At 42.1% G+C, this 18,882-nt stretch overlaps 1 protein-coding gene across 1 annotated transcript in view; it reads right to left on the bottom strand.

Annotated features, from left to right (window-relative positions):
- Window positions 1–2,664: 2,664 nt before the first annotated feature.
- The window catches only part of LOC147641683 (uncharacterized), a 143,422-nt gene continuing 127,204 nt past the window's right edge, over window positions 2,665–18,882 (bottom strand). Inside the window, exons 10-12 of the mRNA XM_086812171.1 lie at window positions 13,675–13,728; window positions 3,017–3,127; window positions 2,665–2,781 (exon numbers count right to left, since the gene is read on the bottom strand). Coding sequence (XP_086668297.1) covers window positions 2,665–2,781; window positions 3,017–3,127; window positions 13,675–13,728 — 282 coding nt within the window. The remainder of the gene's footprint in view (window positions 2,782–3,016; window positions 3,128–13,674; window positions 13,729–18,882) is intronic.

Below are 18,882 nucleotides of genomic sequence, written 5' to 3'. Positions count from 1 at the left end.
TTCAATGCAGGGCGTTGCTTTGCAGAGGTTTCCTACCACGCACTGAGCCGCCTTGGAAGGAATTTTTCTTGTCTCAGATTTCCAGATGTACACCCAGGGTCGGGAGAGACTGGATGCCCAACACACGTTTTTTGTTCACAGAGGCTGATATTAGGGCACCATCTTCCCCTCTTATTGCAGCCATTGTCAGAGCATGGAGAAGCATGAGATATTTTTTGCGACAAAGGCTTCCTAGGTCTTTGGACAAGGCTGACCGACAACCTATTATGTGGAACGAGTTCATTAGGGATGAGGCTGGTCGGCCACTTGGTGCATCTCATTATATGCAATGGTCAGGATGGGAGAGATGCGCATACACAGTTCTTGCTTGGAAGACCTTTAAGAGTCTTCCGGAGGATCGGAGAGTTGCATCCACTTAGCATCTTAGGGGCTCTCGCATTTGTATTGATTAGATTGATGCAGCTATTCCACATGAGTGGCTTTCTGGGACCTTCACGGAGACTATCATCCGAGTTGGCTGGGAGTTTTTTCGTGGATAGGCATACCTCTGCACGTTATTGCTCTGCCAGGCCAGGAGGATATAGATTTCCTCATGTAGTCTCATGCCTGGTGGGAGATTGAGGAGATGTAGTATAGAGGAGATCATACCAAACACTAGGCTTAGTCCAGTGAGGATTGTTGGTCGCTCGGGGAAGCACTGGTTCATTGACCCTTCTCCTCAGATAGTGACTCATGGCTCTTGGTGTTTGTGGCTATATGGTGGCAGTCCTATTAGATATCTTCAGTGGGATCCAGGAGAGTGGGAGTGGATTGATGCCTTCGATCCTTTGAAAAGCCTTCCTTTTTTCAGTTTCACTGTTCGGAATGCCAGGCTTCTCCTCACTCGACAGATGCATAGGATCCCTACTCTCAGGTCTCATTGGGAGAGCTATGATATTTCTCCAGTGATACAGCGCAGATATTGGCAGACTTTGGCACTCATACAGAAGGAGTCAGATCTGTCATTTCTTTTGGTTATTCTTACATGGTGGTCTCCCCACCAATTAGTGGAGATCAGTTTTCGGTGTAGCACCTTCCTGTCCTAGATGTGCGGCAGATTCTGAGTCCGTACAACATTGTCTATGGGGGTGCAGCATTGCACAGCAGATTTGGGGTCCTGTAGCCCAACTTATGGGCAAATTGAGTGGCCGAGCCATGCATGTGACTTGGGGAGCAGTTGCTTCGCTCTCCCAGTCCGGTCCGCAACTTTTTTATGAGGGCAGTGGTACAAATTCTGTTTTTTTCATTCGTAGAGGTATTGCCCAGCATGGTTTATTGCAGGATGTTCCTCACTCTGATTATACACCCCCTAGACAGAGGATTGACACCAGTTGGGAGATTATTACAGCATGGCAGATCTGGAGAGCTAGATGCACGGAGGCTATTGAGGGTGTCCAGATTTTTGGGTCTCAGTGCATTAGTACTATATGGGGTGATATCATTCACACTCTTATGGCTACTTGGGCTCGCATCAGGGGCCCTCTCGTTCTGCACAGGCGAAGCGTGTGATATTTATGCGGGAATGGGACCATGGCATCTTCTTTTCCTCTAGTACCACAGGTCTTACATGGCATCATGATGCTCCTCTCAGTGGTTGAAATCACCTTACATATTGGGGTGACTCTATTCTCTTCCGGCTTATAGCTGTGATTGTTGTATGTTTTTCTCATACTTAATAGAAGTCTCTTTCTGAAAAAAAAATAAAAATAAAAAAAATGACGTGCTCCCACCATAGAGGCCTGATATACCTCTCCGCCATGAGATTAGTTCTAGCCAAGGCGGGTAGCATTGGCATTAGCTGATCACGACATATCTCACTCTACATAGGATCACCTAATGATTACATGCACATACACTTGTGCTAGATGTTTTTTCTTTCAATTTCCCATGGCTAGGTACATCCATGGTACCCATTGTATCACCTTTGGTCAAACAGACCCTTGAACTCTCACCCACAATATTGAGTGGTTTTTCTTCTTTTTTGTGTGTATGTGACAAAAGAACATAGTACATAACACATGGCATAAGAAACATAACACATGATATGAGTCTCCACATACACAACACATGAGAAGATTGAGAAATAATAAATGATAAATTACACTTGATTTCAAAATGAAATAAATCACTGACATATAGAGATGTTGTGGACCATAGACATACTTGGCTACTATCTAATGAATCTTTGCTGTCAAAAGATTTATCAACTAGCATAGTTTTGTTTAGCAAGAGAGATGGACGAAGTAATGCGATTTCTGGAATTTTTATGATGCTAACACATGGAATTCTTGAAAAAGCATGTACATGATCCATAATTTTGTTTAAAGCATCATCATTTATTCTCGATTATATGTTATATTGCTGTACACCAAAAAACCCCATTCAAGAGGAGCTTTTGCTATGTGATGTGTGTGGTGTTTTCAGCACATAATCAGCACGTTCCAAATGCCCTTTGACAATGTATGCACACATGCTCACGGTGGCTAGACAATGTGGACCAGCTAAAACATGTACGACCATATGGTCCTCGAAAGATTTTCTTGTCAAGGAGCCTCAGCCTTCTGTACAAAAAGTCGATCTCCACAATCTCATATTTTTATTTGTAAAGTGCAATGATTTGATGGCTTACTTAAGCATTGATGATGAGACCTTATTGATGGAAGACAATTGCTTTGTTAATTGCTCTATGGTCTTTATTTCAGCATCAACTTGTCTCGGTCTTGAGGAGAAAAATACATGAACCTGAAAACTTGAATCTCAGCCTGCTAATAGACTCCTCTCTCTCTCTCTCTCTCTCTCTCTCTCTCTCTCTCTATCTATCTATCTATCTATCTATATATATATATATATAATATCTTCTGTAGCCAAAGGTGGCCTATGAGACCTACTCATGTCTATACAAGAAAATAAAAAAAGGTAATTCAAAAGGTCCTAGCATTATGTGTGGATTTGTGTGTGTGTGAGAGAGAGAGAGAACCTTTGTATCATCACTAAGATATTTGGAGGGTTTGTCTAGTTCCGATCTCGAGGAAAGTGAAAACAACTTGCCATCTACAAATGCAGTGTTGAACCAGAAGTAAAAAATTGGCTGCATCAAGGGGGAAACCCGGCTTAGCTTGAAAATAATGATGCACGACTTTATCATACCCTTGCATGGAACTCTCTCTCTCTCTCTCTCACACACACACACACACACACACACAAACACACACACATGTCCGTTGCCACCCGCCGAGGTCTTGATATGACTCTATAACCCTATCAGGCTTCAATATTCTATCCATATATTATTCATATACATTATGCTTTGTTTAGATGCCCTTTCCAGTTGTTGTATCGTGCACTCAGCACCATCTGATACTCAGAGATACCACATACATTGTACATGGCTTTGTCTCATAGGCCAGTCCTCTTTGGCCTGAGAGAGACGTTAATACAATCTTTCTTTCTTTCTTTCTCACACACACACACACTTTTTTTGTTGGTAATATCCAGTGCAGTATATTTATATGCTCATGAATTTACATGATGGGAGGTCTCCGAAATGGAGAGTATCCCAAAGATCAGAAACATAAAAAGAAAAGCTCTATGCAAGAAGCATCCATATCACCCTCATGGCAGGCATCATATAAGGATTGCCGCAATGAGGCTCGGAAAGATTCATATGACTTGTGAATCTGCCGACCCAAGTATGCCAAATTATGCTCACTCCAGATTGTCCAAAGAGCCCAATATCTCACCCAAGAGAGAAATAGTGAGTATTGAGACAAAGACCTCATAAATCTGCCAAAGAGCCAGAAATGTTTCCCAAATCTGTGACTCGGGAAACGGAGCCGAAGATAATCTGAAATTCTCCTGAGGAGGATCCTAGAACACGGGCAGTGCCAAAGCAAATGAAGAACAGTCTCTGAAGGAGCCTGACATCTTGTGGATGATGCAATGCGACGTTTAGCAAGTGTGACCCCCACTGACAATGTGCCTGTAATACATCTCCAAAGAAAAAGTCTTTGTTTCAATGGCATTTTACACTTCCATAACATCCCGAGATTCTTCCGCCACCATGAGAGGGGCTTCCTTATATGCCACAGAGAATTAGCATGTTGCTGAATCCATGGAGCAGGCTGAAGAAGCCTGTAAGCTTTGATGGAGGTTAAGGCAGGAAGAGGAACAGGATGAGTGCATTGTTGGAAATAAGTGCACACTAGGTGTACTATTTCTCTAGTCTAGTTTCAGTTGAGTCTTTGTGTCTTGAGTCTAGTGCCATGTGGCACCTCTATAATTGTCCCATAAGTCAGTCTACTCTATCTTGTACTTCTCACCTATATATTGTGGGTGTCACATCAATGAAAGTATCAATCTTGTGTCTTGTCTACACTCATCTCAAGGTAACTCTTTGTCTTTCATTTGTGTTCTTGTTTCATTTCTAGTCTGCTCTTGCTTTCATATTTTCTACATGGTATCAGAGCAGGTTTATCCTGGCTCCCCTCATCTTTGCCCCTGTTTCCTGTGAGCGACTGCCCCTCTTCTTGCTGCAGTCACTTGGTTCAGAACAGGCCGCCGCCTAGCTGGGTGCTGCCCCTGCTCTTGGTAGTCAACCTGCTGCTGTAGCAGCCCAACAACTAGCTTCTGTCCTCTAGTATTGCACGTGCAGCTCGTCATATTAGTAAGCAACCCGCCGGCCTGAATTTTCTGTCCGCCCATTTTCTTGCTGTCCACCCTGTTCAGGCTCATACAGCCCGCCGTACTGTTGCTGCTCTCTTGGCTGCCTTCTTCATCGACTCAAGGGTGCGCATCATCTAGAAGCAGCTGCAGATCGACTTTCCTCCTAACGAGCTATTTGCTGCATTCAGTTCTGCCATCGCTTTCTCTTGAAGAGTCTACAAGGTACTGTGCATTGTCTCCTTCAGTTTGCTGGTCAGTCCTTTTCTTATCCTCATATCTGCAAACTGCTAGTTCCTCATGCTTCGATGGGCTGTCACATGCTATGGCCTTGACAAGTGGTGAGAGAGCCGGCTTCTAAAAACAGTTTGGATCTCTTCTTTCATTCATTTCTGCAATCTTGTAAGGGAATAGACACTGCCCTTGCATTTTAGCAAGAGGTAAGACCTTCCCACATGGCCTCTTCTACTCATTCTCTCATGTCTATCGACAAATTCAATGGGTCCAACTTTCATACTTGGCAAATCAAAATCAAGTGCCATCTTATGAAAGAAAGTCTTTGGGACGTTGTTCACCATGCTGCTTCCGAAGATTCCGACATTGAGCAAGTTATCACTTATGCTCCCACTGCCGAGAATGACAAAGCCTATGCTATCATCTTGCTCGGTCTTGGAGATGATTACATTCATCACATCTCCGACATACAGTCTGCTTCTCGAGCATTGATCACTTTGGATACCCTTTTTGGACCCCACTCTAAAAACTCTAAGATTGCACTTATGATCTCATTCTTTGATCTATATATGCAGGAGGGAGCTACTATAGCCTCTCATGTCAATTATTTTTGCAGTCTTTATGGTTCAGCTTGCATCAGTGAAGTCCCCCATCTCCGAAGATATTGCTATTGCTGTGCTTCTCAAAAGCTTACCTGACACCTATGCTACTCTTGTCACTACCTTCAAGTATCACAATAATCCTACTCTTGAAGGTATCATCAATGCTCTCCAAGAAGAGGAAAGAACAAAACAACAAAAGGTAATTGACACTGCATTTTTAGCAAAGAAAGGAGGTTCTAAGGTAAGAAAGCCTTGCACCCATTGTGGAAAAACTAATCATATGGAGAAGGACTGCTTCAAGGCTCATCCATGCACCATTTGTGGCCGTGATAATCACCGGGAGAAGGACTGCTACTCTAAAACCTCTACATCAGCCCCTGCATCTACCTCAGCCCATGTTGTTGTAGCATCTTCATCAGCAGATCTTGCTGTTCATTCCTCACATGATGAGGAGTGGGCTTTCTGATTACTTCACCTTTCTTGTCTACCACTTTGACCACCGATGATGTAGGTCAAGGGGTTCTAGTGTCTTACTCATTATGCTTTTTGACCTCTCTCTTGTCCCTACCCAAGAGGCAGAGATTGCCCTTGAGGAGGGGATGTCTTCAAGGTCCATCTGTTTGTCTACAGTCAGGTCTACAGTCAATCTTCTGTCTATCTAGTCTTGTCTGTCTGTCTATTTGTCTATCAATCTGACTGTGTCTTGTTTTAGATCCATCTTGTCCCTATCCTTGTGAACCTATATGAGGATATCACTTGAGGAGGGGTGTCTCAGGATCTTTGTCTGTCATGTCTTCTGTCTTGTCTCTCAGTCTATCAGTCTTTATGTCTGTCTTCTAGTCTTGTCCATCTTGTCTTCTAGCTTGTCTCTCAATCCTTGTCTAATTTCTTTGTCTTGTTCTTATCTTTTGTCATGTCATAGTCTTGTCTTTTTGTCTTCCTCCTAGTGTCCACTTAAGGAGGGTGTTGGAAATAAGTGCACACTAGGTGTACTATTTCTCTAGTCTAGTTTCAGTTGAGTCTTGGTGTCTTGAGTCTAGTGCCATGTGGCACCTCTATAATTGTCCCATAAGTCAGTCTACTCTATCTTGTACTTCTCACCTATATATTGTGGGTGTCACATCAATGAAAGTATCAATCTTGTGTCTTGTCTACACTCATCTCAAGGTAACTCTTTTGTCTTTCATTTGTGTTCTTGTTTCATTTCTAGTCTGCTCTTGCTTTCATATTTTCTACATGCATGTAGCAGAGGGTTGCAATTGCCAATCCGTAAGCCTGTCTGTGTCAGCCACAGGAGGAACAGGTAGAAAAGGATGTAATAAATCAGCAATTTTCTTCCATATAGACCTATGATGCATTCCCAATGCATAGGAAGTAGTGGCCTGAGGAAAAGATAAGACATAGCCCTGATCATCTACCACATAATGTATGTATCTAATTCCCAATTTCATGAGATTGTATGCCCGAACAGGTTCCTATAAAGCGAGTGGAATGTCAAAGATGGCACTCCAATGAATACTTTCTTTCCTCATTTGTCCCCGAGCAATTATCAGGAGCCCATTTGACCTTAGAAAGTACTTGTTTCCAGTCAAGTATCAGAGCAGTAGAGAAAGGACAGCCAGGTATCTTCCCTACACATCTCCCAATGACTACCTCCCAATGATCAGTAATCCAATGACCATAAGCACAAGTTCTCATGTTGACACACATGGATGCTAGCATACAAGTCCATGGCTGTTGTTGGCGGAAAAAAGTATGCAGCATAGTCGCCTTCCTTGCAAGTACATGATATCTTATATTGAGGACATTAAGTCCACCATGCATCCTAGGAGAGCACACCATTTCCATCTTCATCAGTCTCAATGCTTTCACAGCAGCTTTTGTCCTCCATAACATCTCCATAGCTTGAGACATAAAGGCTGAAATATCCCTGGAGCACCAATGCAACAAAGGCAAATAGAACTGGACATATGACATTACAATGGACTGTACTATTCTGAGCCTGACATGAAGAGGCCAAGTAGAAATCTTCCAGTATTCCAGTTTATGTTGAAGTCTTTGGAAGATCCATTTTAGCTGCTGCTTCCTGGTGATATGCCATCCTATGGGATATCCCAAATGCCTGACTACATCTTTGGAATGCACCACTTGACCCGGCCGAAGAATAGAATGCCAGTCACATTGTTTCAAGGGAAGTAATTTAGATTTGTCAAAATTGACATGCAATCCCGCTGCCAAGCCATACAATGAAAGAGTGGTCATAAGCATTTGAACTTCCCGGGAAGAATTCTGTGGCATAAAGAAGGAATCATCAGCATATGCTTGTGCCAAAAAAGATGCAGCTCCAGGGATTTTAAGACCAGTCATCTCTCCTGTGTTTGTAAGATGATCAAGATACATTAAAAGGGGATGGGTCGCAATGGCATATAAGAGAGCACTAAGAGGACAGCCCTGTCTAACTGATCGACCCAATGTCCATGACCAAGACAGATGACCCCCAAGAATGCACTGAGAAGTAGAGCCAGAATAAAGCTAGTAAACTGCATTTGCCATCTTGGGACCAAAGCCCAACTTGGTCATGATTTGAGAGATAAAATCCCATTGAACAGTGTCAAATGCCTTAGCAATATCCACCTGCAATATAAGCACATCTTGATGCGAATACTTAGCATATTCAATTGCAGTCAAGGCATTGGATATATTGTCATGGATTTGTCTTCGCGGCACAAACCCATACTGATGAGGATGAAGTCCCGCATCCAGTATCCTGTGAAGCCTATGCACAATCATTTTAGTAATGAGTTTGTAAACTACAGGCATCAAAGTAATAGGCCTCCAATCTGACATATGGTCACATAGATGTTTTTTGGGCACAAGTTTGACTATGCCATGCTTCCAAGAGTGCGGCAACTGATTTTCTTGCCAGGCAACATTGATCATTTGCAAGAGGACTTCTTTCAAATCATCCCAAAAAGAAATATAAAATTCCACCGTAAGGCCATCCCAGCCAGGGGACTTGTATTTGCTGAGGTGGAACAATGCATTATCAAGTTCTGTGTTAGTAAAAGGTCTCTCCAAGGTAAGAGCTTCATCCATTTCCACTATTCCAGAAACATATTGGAGAAATTCAGTCCTAGCCTCAGTCATTTGATTTGATGGGGAACCAGGAGCGGAGAATAATTTCTGGAAATAATTCTGGCATTCATCTTGGAGATCAGAGAAAGAGTGCGTCCAAGAGTCATCTAGCTTCCTTACCCTTAGGCATGAGTTATTCTTTCGAGTAGCATGCAAGCCCTGAAAAAAGGCTTTTGATAAGCAACCCTTATCCATGAGGGGCTTCACAACCAGGGATTTTACCTTGAAATTTGCCAAGTACTACTTCCGATGGATCAACTAGCCAATGTCCATAAGCATTTGTGCGCATCTGACCACACAAAATTGCCAACATGATAGACCAAGGCTGCTCTTGTTGAAAAAAGGTTTTGAGCATAGTGATCTTTCTTGCCAACACATGAAATTTGATGTTTATAATATTCAAATCACCATGCATTCTTGGTGAGCAAAGCAAGTCCATTTTGAGCAACCTTAAAGCTTTTTTATGAAGCTTAGTTTTCCAAAAAATCTCCATGGCTTGAGACATAAAAGAAGAAAGATCTCGAGATGACCAATGTAATAGAGGAAGGTAGAACTGGACATAAGCTAGAACAATGGACTGAACAATTCGAAGCCGTACGTGCAATGGCCAAGTGGAGATCTTCCAATATTCTAATTTGTCCTGAATTTTGTTTAATACCCAAGATATTTGTTGCTTATTTCTGATTTTCCAGCCAATGGGATAACCCAAATGTCTTACTATGTTTTCCGGATAAATAATCTGGCCGGGCCACAGGATAGCATGCCAGTCACAATGCTTGAGAGGTAAGAGTTTTGATTTCTAAAAATTGATTTTTAGACCAGCTGCCAACCCGAAATCTGAAAGAGTATTCCATCAATAGGCGAAGCTCCAGAGGACTGTTCTTTGGCATGAAGAATGAATCATCTGCATAAGCCTGTGCAATGAAAGGCCGTGAACCAGAAATCTGAAGCCCTTCTAACTGTCTAGTATCAACCAGATGATCCACATAAAGAAGCAAAGGATGTGAAGCAATAGCATAGAACAAAGCACTCAGAGGGCATCCCTGTCGAACTGATCGTTCTAGAGTCCAAGACTCAGACAAATGATTCCCTATAAAGCATTGAGCAGTGGAATCTGAGTAAAGCCAATATATGACATTAACTAGCTTTGGCCCAAAACCAAGTTTAGACATGATTTGAGAGACATAATCCCACTGTACCGTATCAAATGCCTTTGCCACATCCACCTACATGACCAAGACATCTTGAGCAGAATATTTTGCATATTCCATTGCGATGAGTGTATTGGAGATATTATCATGTATATGCCTTCTTGGAACGAAACCATATTGCCTGGGATGAAGTCTATCATGAAGGATATCCTTTATCCGATGTACCAACATTTTAGCAATAAGTTTATATATAACAGGCATCAAAGTGATAGGCCTCCAGTCATCCATTGTCTCACATAGAGGTTTTTTGGGCACAAGCTTAACCAGACCATGCTTCCAAGCTGAGGGAAGATGTTGATGCTGCCAGGCTACATTAATGAGCTTCAAGATTGGACCCTTCAATTCAGCCCAGAAGGCTACAAAAAATTCAACCGTCAAACCATCCTAGCCAGGGGATTTATGTTTACCCAAATGCTTGAGGGCTTCATCCAATTCAATATCTGAAAAGGACATTTCCAGCATTGAAGCTTTTTGCAAAGAAACAATAGGAGAAACAAGCTCAATAAATCTGCTCTGAGCCAATGCAACCTGAGGTGTAGAAGAAGATGGTTGAGAAAAAAGAAGCTGAAAATGATCCAGACATTGTTTTTCTAGCTGAGATAAAGTCTGGGTCCAAAGACCATCGGGTTTCTTGACTGTCATGATAGATTGACTTTGTCTATACGCATGTAAATTTCGAAAGAAAGATTTCGAGGAACAACCCTTATCTAGCATAGGTTTAACTCTAGCCCTTGTCTGCCATTTGGAAAGCTTGCGTTTATCATTAGCATCAATTATGGAAGAAGCACAAGACAATGAATTCTGCTCAGAAGCAGAAAGAGACCTTTGATGGCTAATCTGTACCAAGGACTGCTTGTATGATTTTGCCCACTGGATATGCTGTTTGGTTTCTGCCATGTACCATCTTCCATATTCCTTGATGACATTTTGAATACAATGTACAAAAGAGTTCCAAGCAAAATCCAGATCCTCTTGAGCATGGGATAACAATGGCCTGCAAGCCAATCTGATCATTTGCTGGAATTTTTCATGAGAAAGATATAATTGATTGACCTGCAAGTGTCTGACTAAAGAGAGCTGCATATCATCCAGAGGCATACCAAATGAAAGGTTGAGCCAAAGTGGAGTGTGATCAGATAGTTGTTGAGAATAATCAGTCCACATTTGACATGTATAATCATCATATTGCTGAGCATGAATAAGATACCATCTATCAAGCCTGGCCCAATATTCTGTAAAAGCATTATGATGATATGTAAATCCCAAAACTGAAGGGTGAGTTGCTGTCCATAAATCTGCAGTATGAAGTGATGAAGTCATATGTTCCCATTGCTGGATTTCAGAGGGCAGCATATGGGATTTATGTGTGGTATTGTCCTTCCAGTGAGGAGAATTATTGAAGTCACCACAAAGTAGAGCATTTGAGGACCAAGGATATTGCTTTATGGAGTCCCATATTTGAGCTCTGGAAGCTGAAATTTGAGAGGCATACAAGGAGCCTATTTCAAAAATCTCTCCATTGATCATACATTGGATAATCATCCATCGGCCACAAAGATCATTATATGCTACGCAGGGCTGCAGATCATGTCTGGCTAAAATGCACAGCCCAGAGAATTGTTCAGATCCTGCAGTTGGTTACAGAGTGTACCTTTCAGAGGATACGGGTAGTGGCCGCCGCTTCTCGGAAGTGGCATATTGACCCAGACCCTGCAGATGTGCTCTCGGATTGGCGCATATGGGCATATGCAGCGCGTCCCTTGGCCCGGCTACAGTGGGACCCTGGTGAGATCTCTGAAGATCTTGTTGCGTATTCTTGGGCATAAAAAAAGAATCATCAGCATAAGCCTGAGCCAGGAAAGTACGCCCAGCAGGAAGCTGTAAGCCATGCAATTCATCAGTGGCTTGCAAAAAATCCAAGTAGCAAAGAAAAGGATGCGTGGCAATAGCAAACAACAAGGAACTAAGCGGACAACCCTGGCGAACTGAACGTCCCAATTTCCAAGAATCCGAAAGAGAAGAGCTCAAAATCAAAGAAGCATCACTGTCATTATAGAGCCAATACACAAATTTTGCCACTTCGCACCGAAACCAAGATAACTCATAGTCATAGCTATATAGTCCCAATGCACGGAATCAAAAGCTTTCTCGATATCAACCTGCAAAATGAGTACATCCTGCTTAGTGTATTTGGCATATTCAATGGCAATATAAGCATTAGCCAAATTATCATTGATTTGCCTCCGAGGCACAAAACCATATTGCGCAGGATGCAAACCATCATGTAAAAATTAATAGGATTTGCCAACATCTTAGTCAGAAGCTTATAGATGACCGGCATAAGAGTAATGGGCCTCCAATCAGAAAAAGCTTCACAAAGATCCCGTTTAGGGAAAGCTTAACCAATCCTTCTTTCCAAGAAGATGGTAGTACATCATTTGCCCAAGCTTCATTGATCATATACAGTAATGATTGTTCCAGCTGAGGCCAAAAAGCATGGAAAAATTTCGCTGTCAATCCATCCCATCCGGGAGATTTCCATCGACCCATTGAACGTAAAGCATCTTTAAGTTCAATATCAGTGAACGGAGATTCTAATTCCAAAGCATCCTGTGGAGAAATAATGGGCCGAACATGATGCAATAAAGCATAACGAGCATTAAATATGTCAGGTGAAGTAGTTGGCGGTTTAGCAAAAAGAGCTGCAAAATGCTGACTAGCAATATACGAGAGCTCCGACAAAGAATGAGTCCATTGACCATCAGATTTTTTCACCGTTCTGATGCATTTCCTTTTGTGTTGAAGCATGTAGATTTTTGAAAAAATCTTTGGAAGAGCAACCCTTATCTATGATAGCTCGATGTCGCAAACGTGTCAACCATTTTTGCAATTTTCTCTGATCATTTAGCATGAGGAAATGCTTAGCCTGCATTAAAGATTCTACACACACACATACACACACACACATACACACACACACACACACACTTTTTTTGGTGAAAGCACTGTTCTGTTTATTAATTAAACACACACACACACACACACACACACACACACACACATTTTTTTTTGTGAAAGGCTATGATCTATTGCTTCACTATACAAAGATAGAAATCCTCAAAAAAGAGGCAAACTTCTTAAAGAGCAGTCACAGAAGCTAAAAGCACTGAAAAAAAAGAAAAAAAGCCAACTGGCCATCATGAATCTGATCCAGGTGGATGGAACAAAGATTGATGCAACAATTGATGAAAGTAGGGATATTGCGCAATCCTTACGGAGTGAAAAACCAACTGATTTCTTGCATGCCATATTGTCCATAAATCCGATATCTAGTCCACATTAGAAAGAGCCGTGCATGATGCAATGTAGAAGGCCACCTGCCAAAGAGCCAAACAAATCTGGAGAAGGAATACCCTAGAAATGAGTCAAAGAAAATGCAAAATTTGGCAAAGGAAACTTTTGGTCTACAGACAAGACCAAAGAAGATGCATCATAGTCCTCTCTTCTTTCACCATCCGGAACAATCATAAGAGGAGTAAAAGGCTGCAACATCCATCATAAAGATGTGTAGTGCATACTCAACTACCAACATCTTGGCAAACCTCTGTGCCTTTTGTAGAAAGAAAGTAAGCTCACTGGGGGGAAGAGAGAGCCAAAGGAGTAGGAAATGCATGGCTCCAAAAGATATTTTCTTGTCTCAATCTCAGGAGGTCTACCTAACCACTGAATATATTGCAAAACAAGCTTCTAGTTTGCAAGGAGATGAGAGACATAAGGGCATCGAGCAATCTTACCCTCCACAGCCAAATAAAAGTTTCCGGTGATATGCTGCCATTTGCCAAATGCATCTGTATTCACATCAAAGCAAAGAGCTGCAATCATAAGCATCCAAGGTTGTTGTTGCGCAATAAAAGTTGGAAGCAGAGTGATTGAAACAGGTCTTCGTAAGGGCTGTGGCACGGGTACTTAGCTTATCTTCAAGAAAACAATAATTTCACGCGTAAAACCTTGAGAAAATCTGAAAATAAACAAAAGAGAGAGAGTAGAGAGAGAAGACGCACACTAGGGGTCGAAATAGCCTTGGGCCGACCCCCCTCCCCCCTTGAAGTTATATTAGATAAAACTCCTTGGAGGAGTCTTGAGTACAAGTTCTTAGAGCTAGAGAGCTCTCGTCTTTTTACATGTCTCAACAATGAAAGAATAGTTGGATTTATAGTTCTTGCCCAAAAGCACTTGAGAAAAGTGCTTTGAAACTCACTTATAGTCCAAAAAGCTCTTTTAAATAATAAACGCTCTTCTCTTTTTAGTTTTTAAAAAAGCTTTTAATCTTTTGCTCTCCAAAAGCTAGTCACATCATTCCAAGCCTATAAGGTGACCTTGCGCTGCTTTCCTACCATGTGTCAATGCCACACCACTTTTTTTTTTTCAAAACTTGGAAAAAAGAAAAACTTTATTTTTTGGGAAATTTTTTGCGTGTTGTGTTTTTGCATACGAGCAACCTATATTTTGATGCTTCAGTGACATCCCCCTAACTTATTAAATTGTTGCCCTCAACTGTTAGGTCTTGCTTTTCTCTGCTTTTTTGTGGACTTAGCTCTTCTCTCTCTGGCTCTTGAGACATGGTTCTTCATGTGGAATGTCCTCCTCTTCTCTTGTGCTTGGCTTTGGGAGTATCTTGCCCTCACAGTTTTCACCCTTCACATAGAGTGACCTTGGGTTTGACCTCTTTGGCAGATACTCCCACCCCTTGTATCTAAAGAGTATCCCTCAAGTAGGAGTTTCCCAGCATGATTCTCTTCTTGTCAAGATCAACACGCACCCATTTTATGTTAGAAGACACAAACACATGCACACATGCTCGTCCTTGGGTTTAACTAGGCGTCCCTGACCCTTGGCACACACACAAATATGCTCACAAGCATAAATCAAATAAAAAAATGAATGCACAAACAGTTCCTTGGTTTTGACACCCATTTCTTGGTTTTTACACCAGTTCCTACTGTGGTCTAACTACCCATGTTAGTGTTTGACTATGGTAGACTAACAATATTCATATCCATGTACTCAGTTCTCATTTTCTTCACTGATAAATAGCGCCTCCATGAGATGGCTAGTCCCATGACTCTTGTACAAAACATTTAGTGTTGTTCAATCTCAAAGTTTCTCCTTTTAGATACAACTTAGACAAAACCCCTTCGAGTTCTAGAATACTCAATTCCCTATAGTGGAATATAAACCTTGAGCACTCTCCTTTGTTCTTGGTTCCTTGGATGTCAAAATACAAAGGCCGGTGACATCCCCTCGGCTTCTAATCACTTGTCGTCAACTCAAAAGCTTCCTGATATACAGGTAAAACATGTGGATACTCCGCAAAGAGGTTCTCATCCACCCACTTAGCATCCATAGCCGAATAATTCTTGAACTTGACAAGGTACTTTCTAGTAACCTTGCCATGCGATCCCCTTCTTTCCTTATGAAAGACAATTTGCTCTGGTTGAAGACCGTCCTCTAGCTCTTCAACTTCTATGGATCCTCGTTCATTGGTTCCAAAGGTTTGGGATAGCTCTTAGGAGACTCACATGAAAAGCATGGTGAATCCTCCAATGATCGGGTAACGCTAGTCTGAAAGCCACATCATTGATCTTTTCCAATATTTGGAAAGGTCCATAGTACCTGTTGGACAACTGAGGATAAACTTCTCTTTGCCCTTCTGGATCCTCCATAGCCAATGTCCCATAGGCCGCCTAGCGCTAATCGGTGGCCTTGCCATCGATGATGACACGACCATCGCGATAGAATGCTCTCTTGCCCTCTTTCCGGGCCTGTAGGACTCTCGGCATGCATGTTTTCCTATGTTCTATCTGCATCCTTGTAAGGTCGTCATCCAAATAGATGGGATCTCCCTGTAATCCTCGTAAAATCACCCTCTTTCTCATGAAGGTGACCCTCTCCGTCTCTCTTGCAAACTGTAGGTTGACCCGTGTGAAAAAATCCAAAGGAGCCGCTTTTGATAGCCATACCACTTCCAGAAGCATGAATACTCCAAGCATCGACATCAAGAGCTACATACGACTGACACGTATGTCCAAGAAACCAGACCTCCCTTGCCCGATACAAATTGGAGTCGCTTCCTATCCCTCACACCAATTGTGTCAGGAGCACACCTGTGCTTAACCGAGATGGATCAATGGTCTCACGCTGACCGTCTTCGTGACGCAGCTCACCACACAGATGACATCCGCACAGCATAGCACGAGCCTGTGTGGTACCTTCACACACTTCCACAAAAGCAATATCCTAAATGAATACAATATCAAACACTATAAGACGTGATCGAGACAATCATGCATCCCACATGCAACTGAGACTGTGTAAACCATTGCAAGTTCGACGAGACATTCTATGTTCTCTAGTCGTAACTTCGATTAAAAATCCTCTAGCCACATGATTTTGGCAAGGTCTTCACAATACCACGAGATAATTCTAAATCTTGAGACCCAACTTTATCAATCCTTCATCTAACCTTGGACTTCTAGTGTATGGCTGCTAAGGTTCTCACTTTACTTGAGTGAATATCCTTCGTTTATTCTAAATCTTTCTAAGGTCTTGATAAAATTAAGGATCTAAGTCAATAACTAAACTAAAGTTCAAACGGTTTCTCATACCTCTATATTGTATAAGGGTATAAGATTTTGCATATCTAATCATTTGCCTTAGATTCTTACTAAAGTCATTCCAAGGTGTTACACGCATCTTCAATAATTGATTCTTATGTCTTCTAGAAAGAGAACATTCTCCATATTTCACACAACTTTCTCAATTATATTTTATGAAGTTCAAAATAAAATTTGTACCTTTATTTACTGAATTTCACACCTTAGGAATCTAGAGAGAGTGAGATTCTCATCTTTCTCTCTCTAAAACTATACTTGTAAACTTATTGAATTTATTCTTTTCAAGGTTCTCTAAACTTATTTCAAAGATTTGACCTTGCCTTTAAAACAAGTTACTCTAAATCTCTTGATTAGAGATTAACCATGACTTTCTCTCTCTAAAATTATGTCTTCCTTGAGAGAATTTGAGGTTAACCTAACCATAATTGAATCAATCTTAATAATTTAAAATCAAATTTACAAATTTTACTTATCCTCGATCTTAATTCTACTTGTTTATCTCCCAATCCGGTCCGCAACTTTTCTATGAGGGCAGTGGTACAGATTCTGCTATCTTCATTCGTAGAGGTATTGCCCAGCATGGTTTATTGCAGGATGTTCCTCACTCTGATTATACACTCCCCCAAACAGAGGATTGACACCAGTTGGGAGATTGTTGCCAGTATTATAGCATGGCAGATCTGGAGAGCTAGAAGCACGGAGACTATTGAGGGTGTCCAGATTTTTGGGTCTTAGTGCATTAGTACTATATGGGGTGATATCATCCATACTCTTATGGCTACTTGGGCTCGCATTTAGGGGCCCTCTCGTTCTGCGCAGCCAAAGCGCGTGATATTTATGCGGGAGTGGGACCATGGCATCTTCTTTTCCTCTAGTACCACAGGTCTTACATGGCATCATGATGCTCCTCAGTGGTTGAAATCACCTTACATATTGGGGTGATTCTGTTCTTTTCCGGCTTATAGCTATAATTGTTGTATGTTTTTTTCATACTTAATAGAGATCTCTTTCTGAAAAAAAAAATCTACTTGTTTAGAAGGTCATTTCTCTCTCTCTCTCTCTCTAGAATTCTTCTTATTTCTTTCTTCTCTCTCTAGAATTGTAACATACCCATCTCCACTAGTAAAGAAATGTCCATGTAATAGATAAATTTATGAGTTTTTATGGTATAAAAATCAATGATTTTATTATTTGAGTCATTTCTACTTAGAATCTTCAAATTCTGAGCCCAAATTTGGAATTTGCGCGCGATTCTACCCTAATATAGGATTTTACAGCATCCAAAACGGACACCGAATCAAGCTTATACGCAAATTTCAGTCATTTGAGTTAAAAAACGACGACCTTTAAACCTTAATAAATGCATGACCGGGCGTCCGATTGACAAACGGTCTGAACCCCAACGACCAGGAGAACCTCCCGGACAAAAAAAAAAAATCGCTCCCGGGGTGGTCCGGGACGCAAATCGAGACAGGCGTCCCAAATTTAGGGACCCCGCTCCAAAATTTGGACCGTACACACTTACCAGGGTGCCCGTACGATGGCCGCACAAGAACCAAAGGATGGCCGCCCACTGTGTGGTTCACACGTACAGCTACGTGGACACCCATGCTACCCCAGACCAGATAAGGTACATGCGTACCACTCCTTTCCGTGATAACCGACACCGTACCTTTCCCCTAGACCCATGCAGGCCACTGATCCATAGCCTTTGATGGTACACCGTCCTTCCGTCCTTGCTTTGCGTAGTGCCCGTACCCGTTCCCCACAGCTATATAAACCCTCGGTTTGCTCCATAGGCAACACGCATTTCTGCGCAGCGTATGCCCTGTTGTACCGCCGTCCGTCCCTGTGCAGTGTACTTACTGTAGTACAGCCGCCCCTTGCAGCCACCCCTCTCACACCCCCTCATTTGCCTCTTTTCAAATAAGGCAATTTTCCTCCATCCCCCTCTTGCTAGGAGGCAGTGTCCTTAACTCTTCTCCCCCCTCACCCCGTGTGAATAGACTTACAGCAGCCCTCAGCCCTTCTCCCCTTTTGCAACAAAACGTTTTTGTCTTAAGGACATCTCACAATCCCCCCCCCCCCCCCCCCCCCCCCTCCCTTTGCGTAGACTTTAATAAGAGGTTTTTGCCTTAAGAAAGGGTTCATGCGCTATAGTCTTTTGCTCATATGGTGAGCAAATGATCTTAGAATTGAGATCCGACTGAAGCGTTTCGACCGCGACAGCGAGCCCTACAAGTCGATGTCCAAGATGGCCCCATCCCGGAAATGTCAGAATATTGCCTCAAGAGGAGCGCGCAACAACGAGATTAGGGAAGATGCTCC

Source organism: Cibotium barometz, chromosome 1 (genome assembly GCF_041138505.1).
Source record: "Cibotium barometz isolate CiBa-2024 chromosome 1, ASM4113850v1, whole genome shotgun sequence".
Lineage (NCBI taxonomy): Eukaryota > Viridiplantae > Streptophyta > Polypodiopsida > Cyatheales > Cibotiaceae > Cibotium > Cibotium barometz.
The sequence above is the reverse complement of the archived record's forward strand: the minus strand, read 5'-3'. Positions and strand labels throughout refer to the sequence as shown.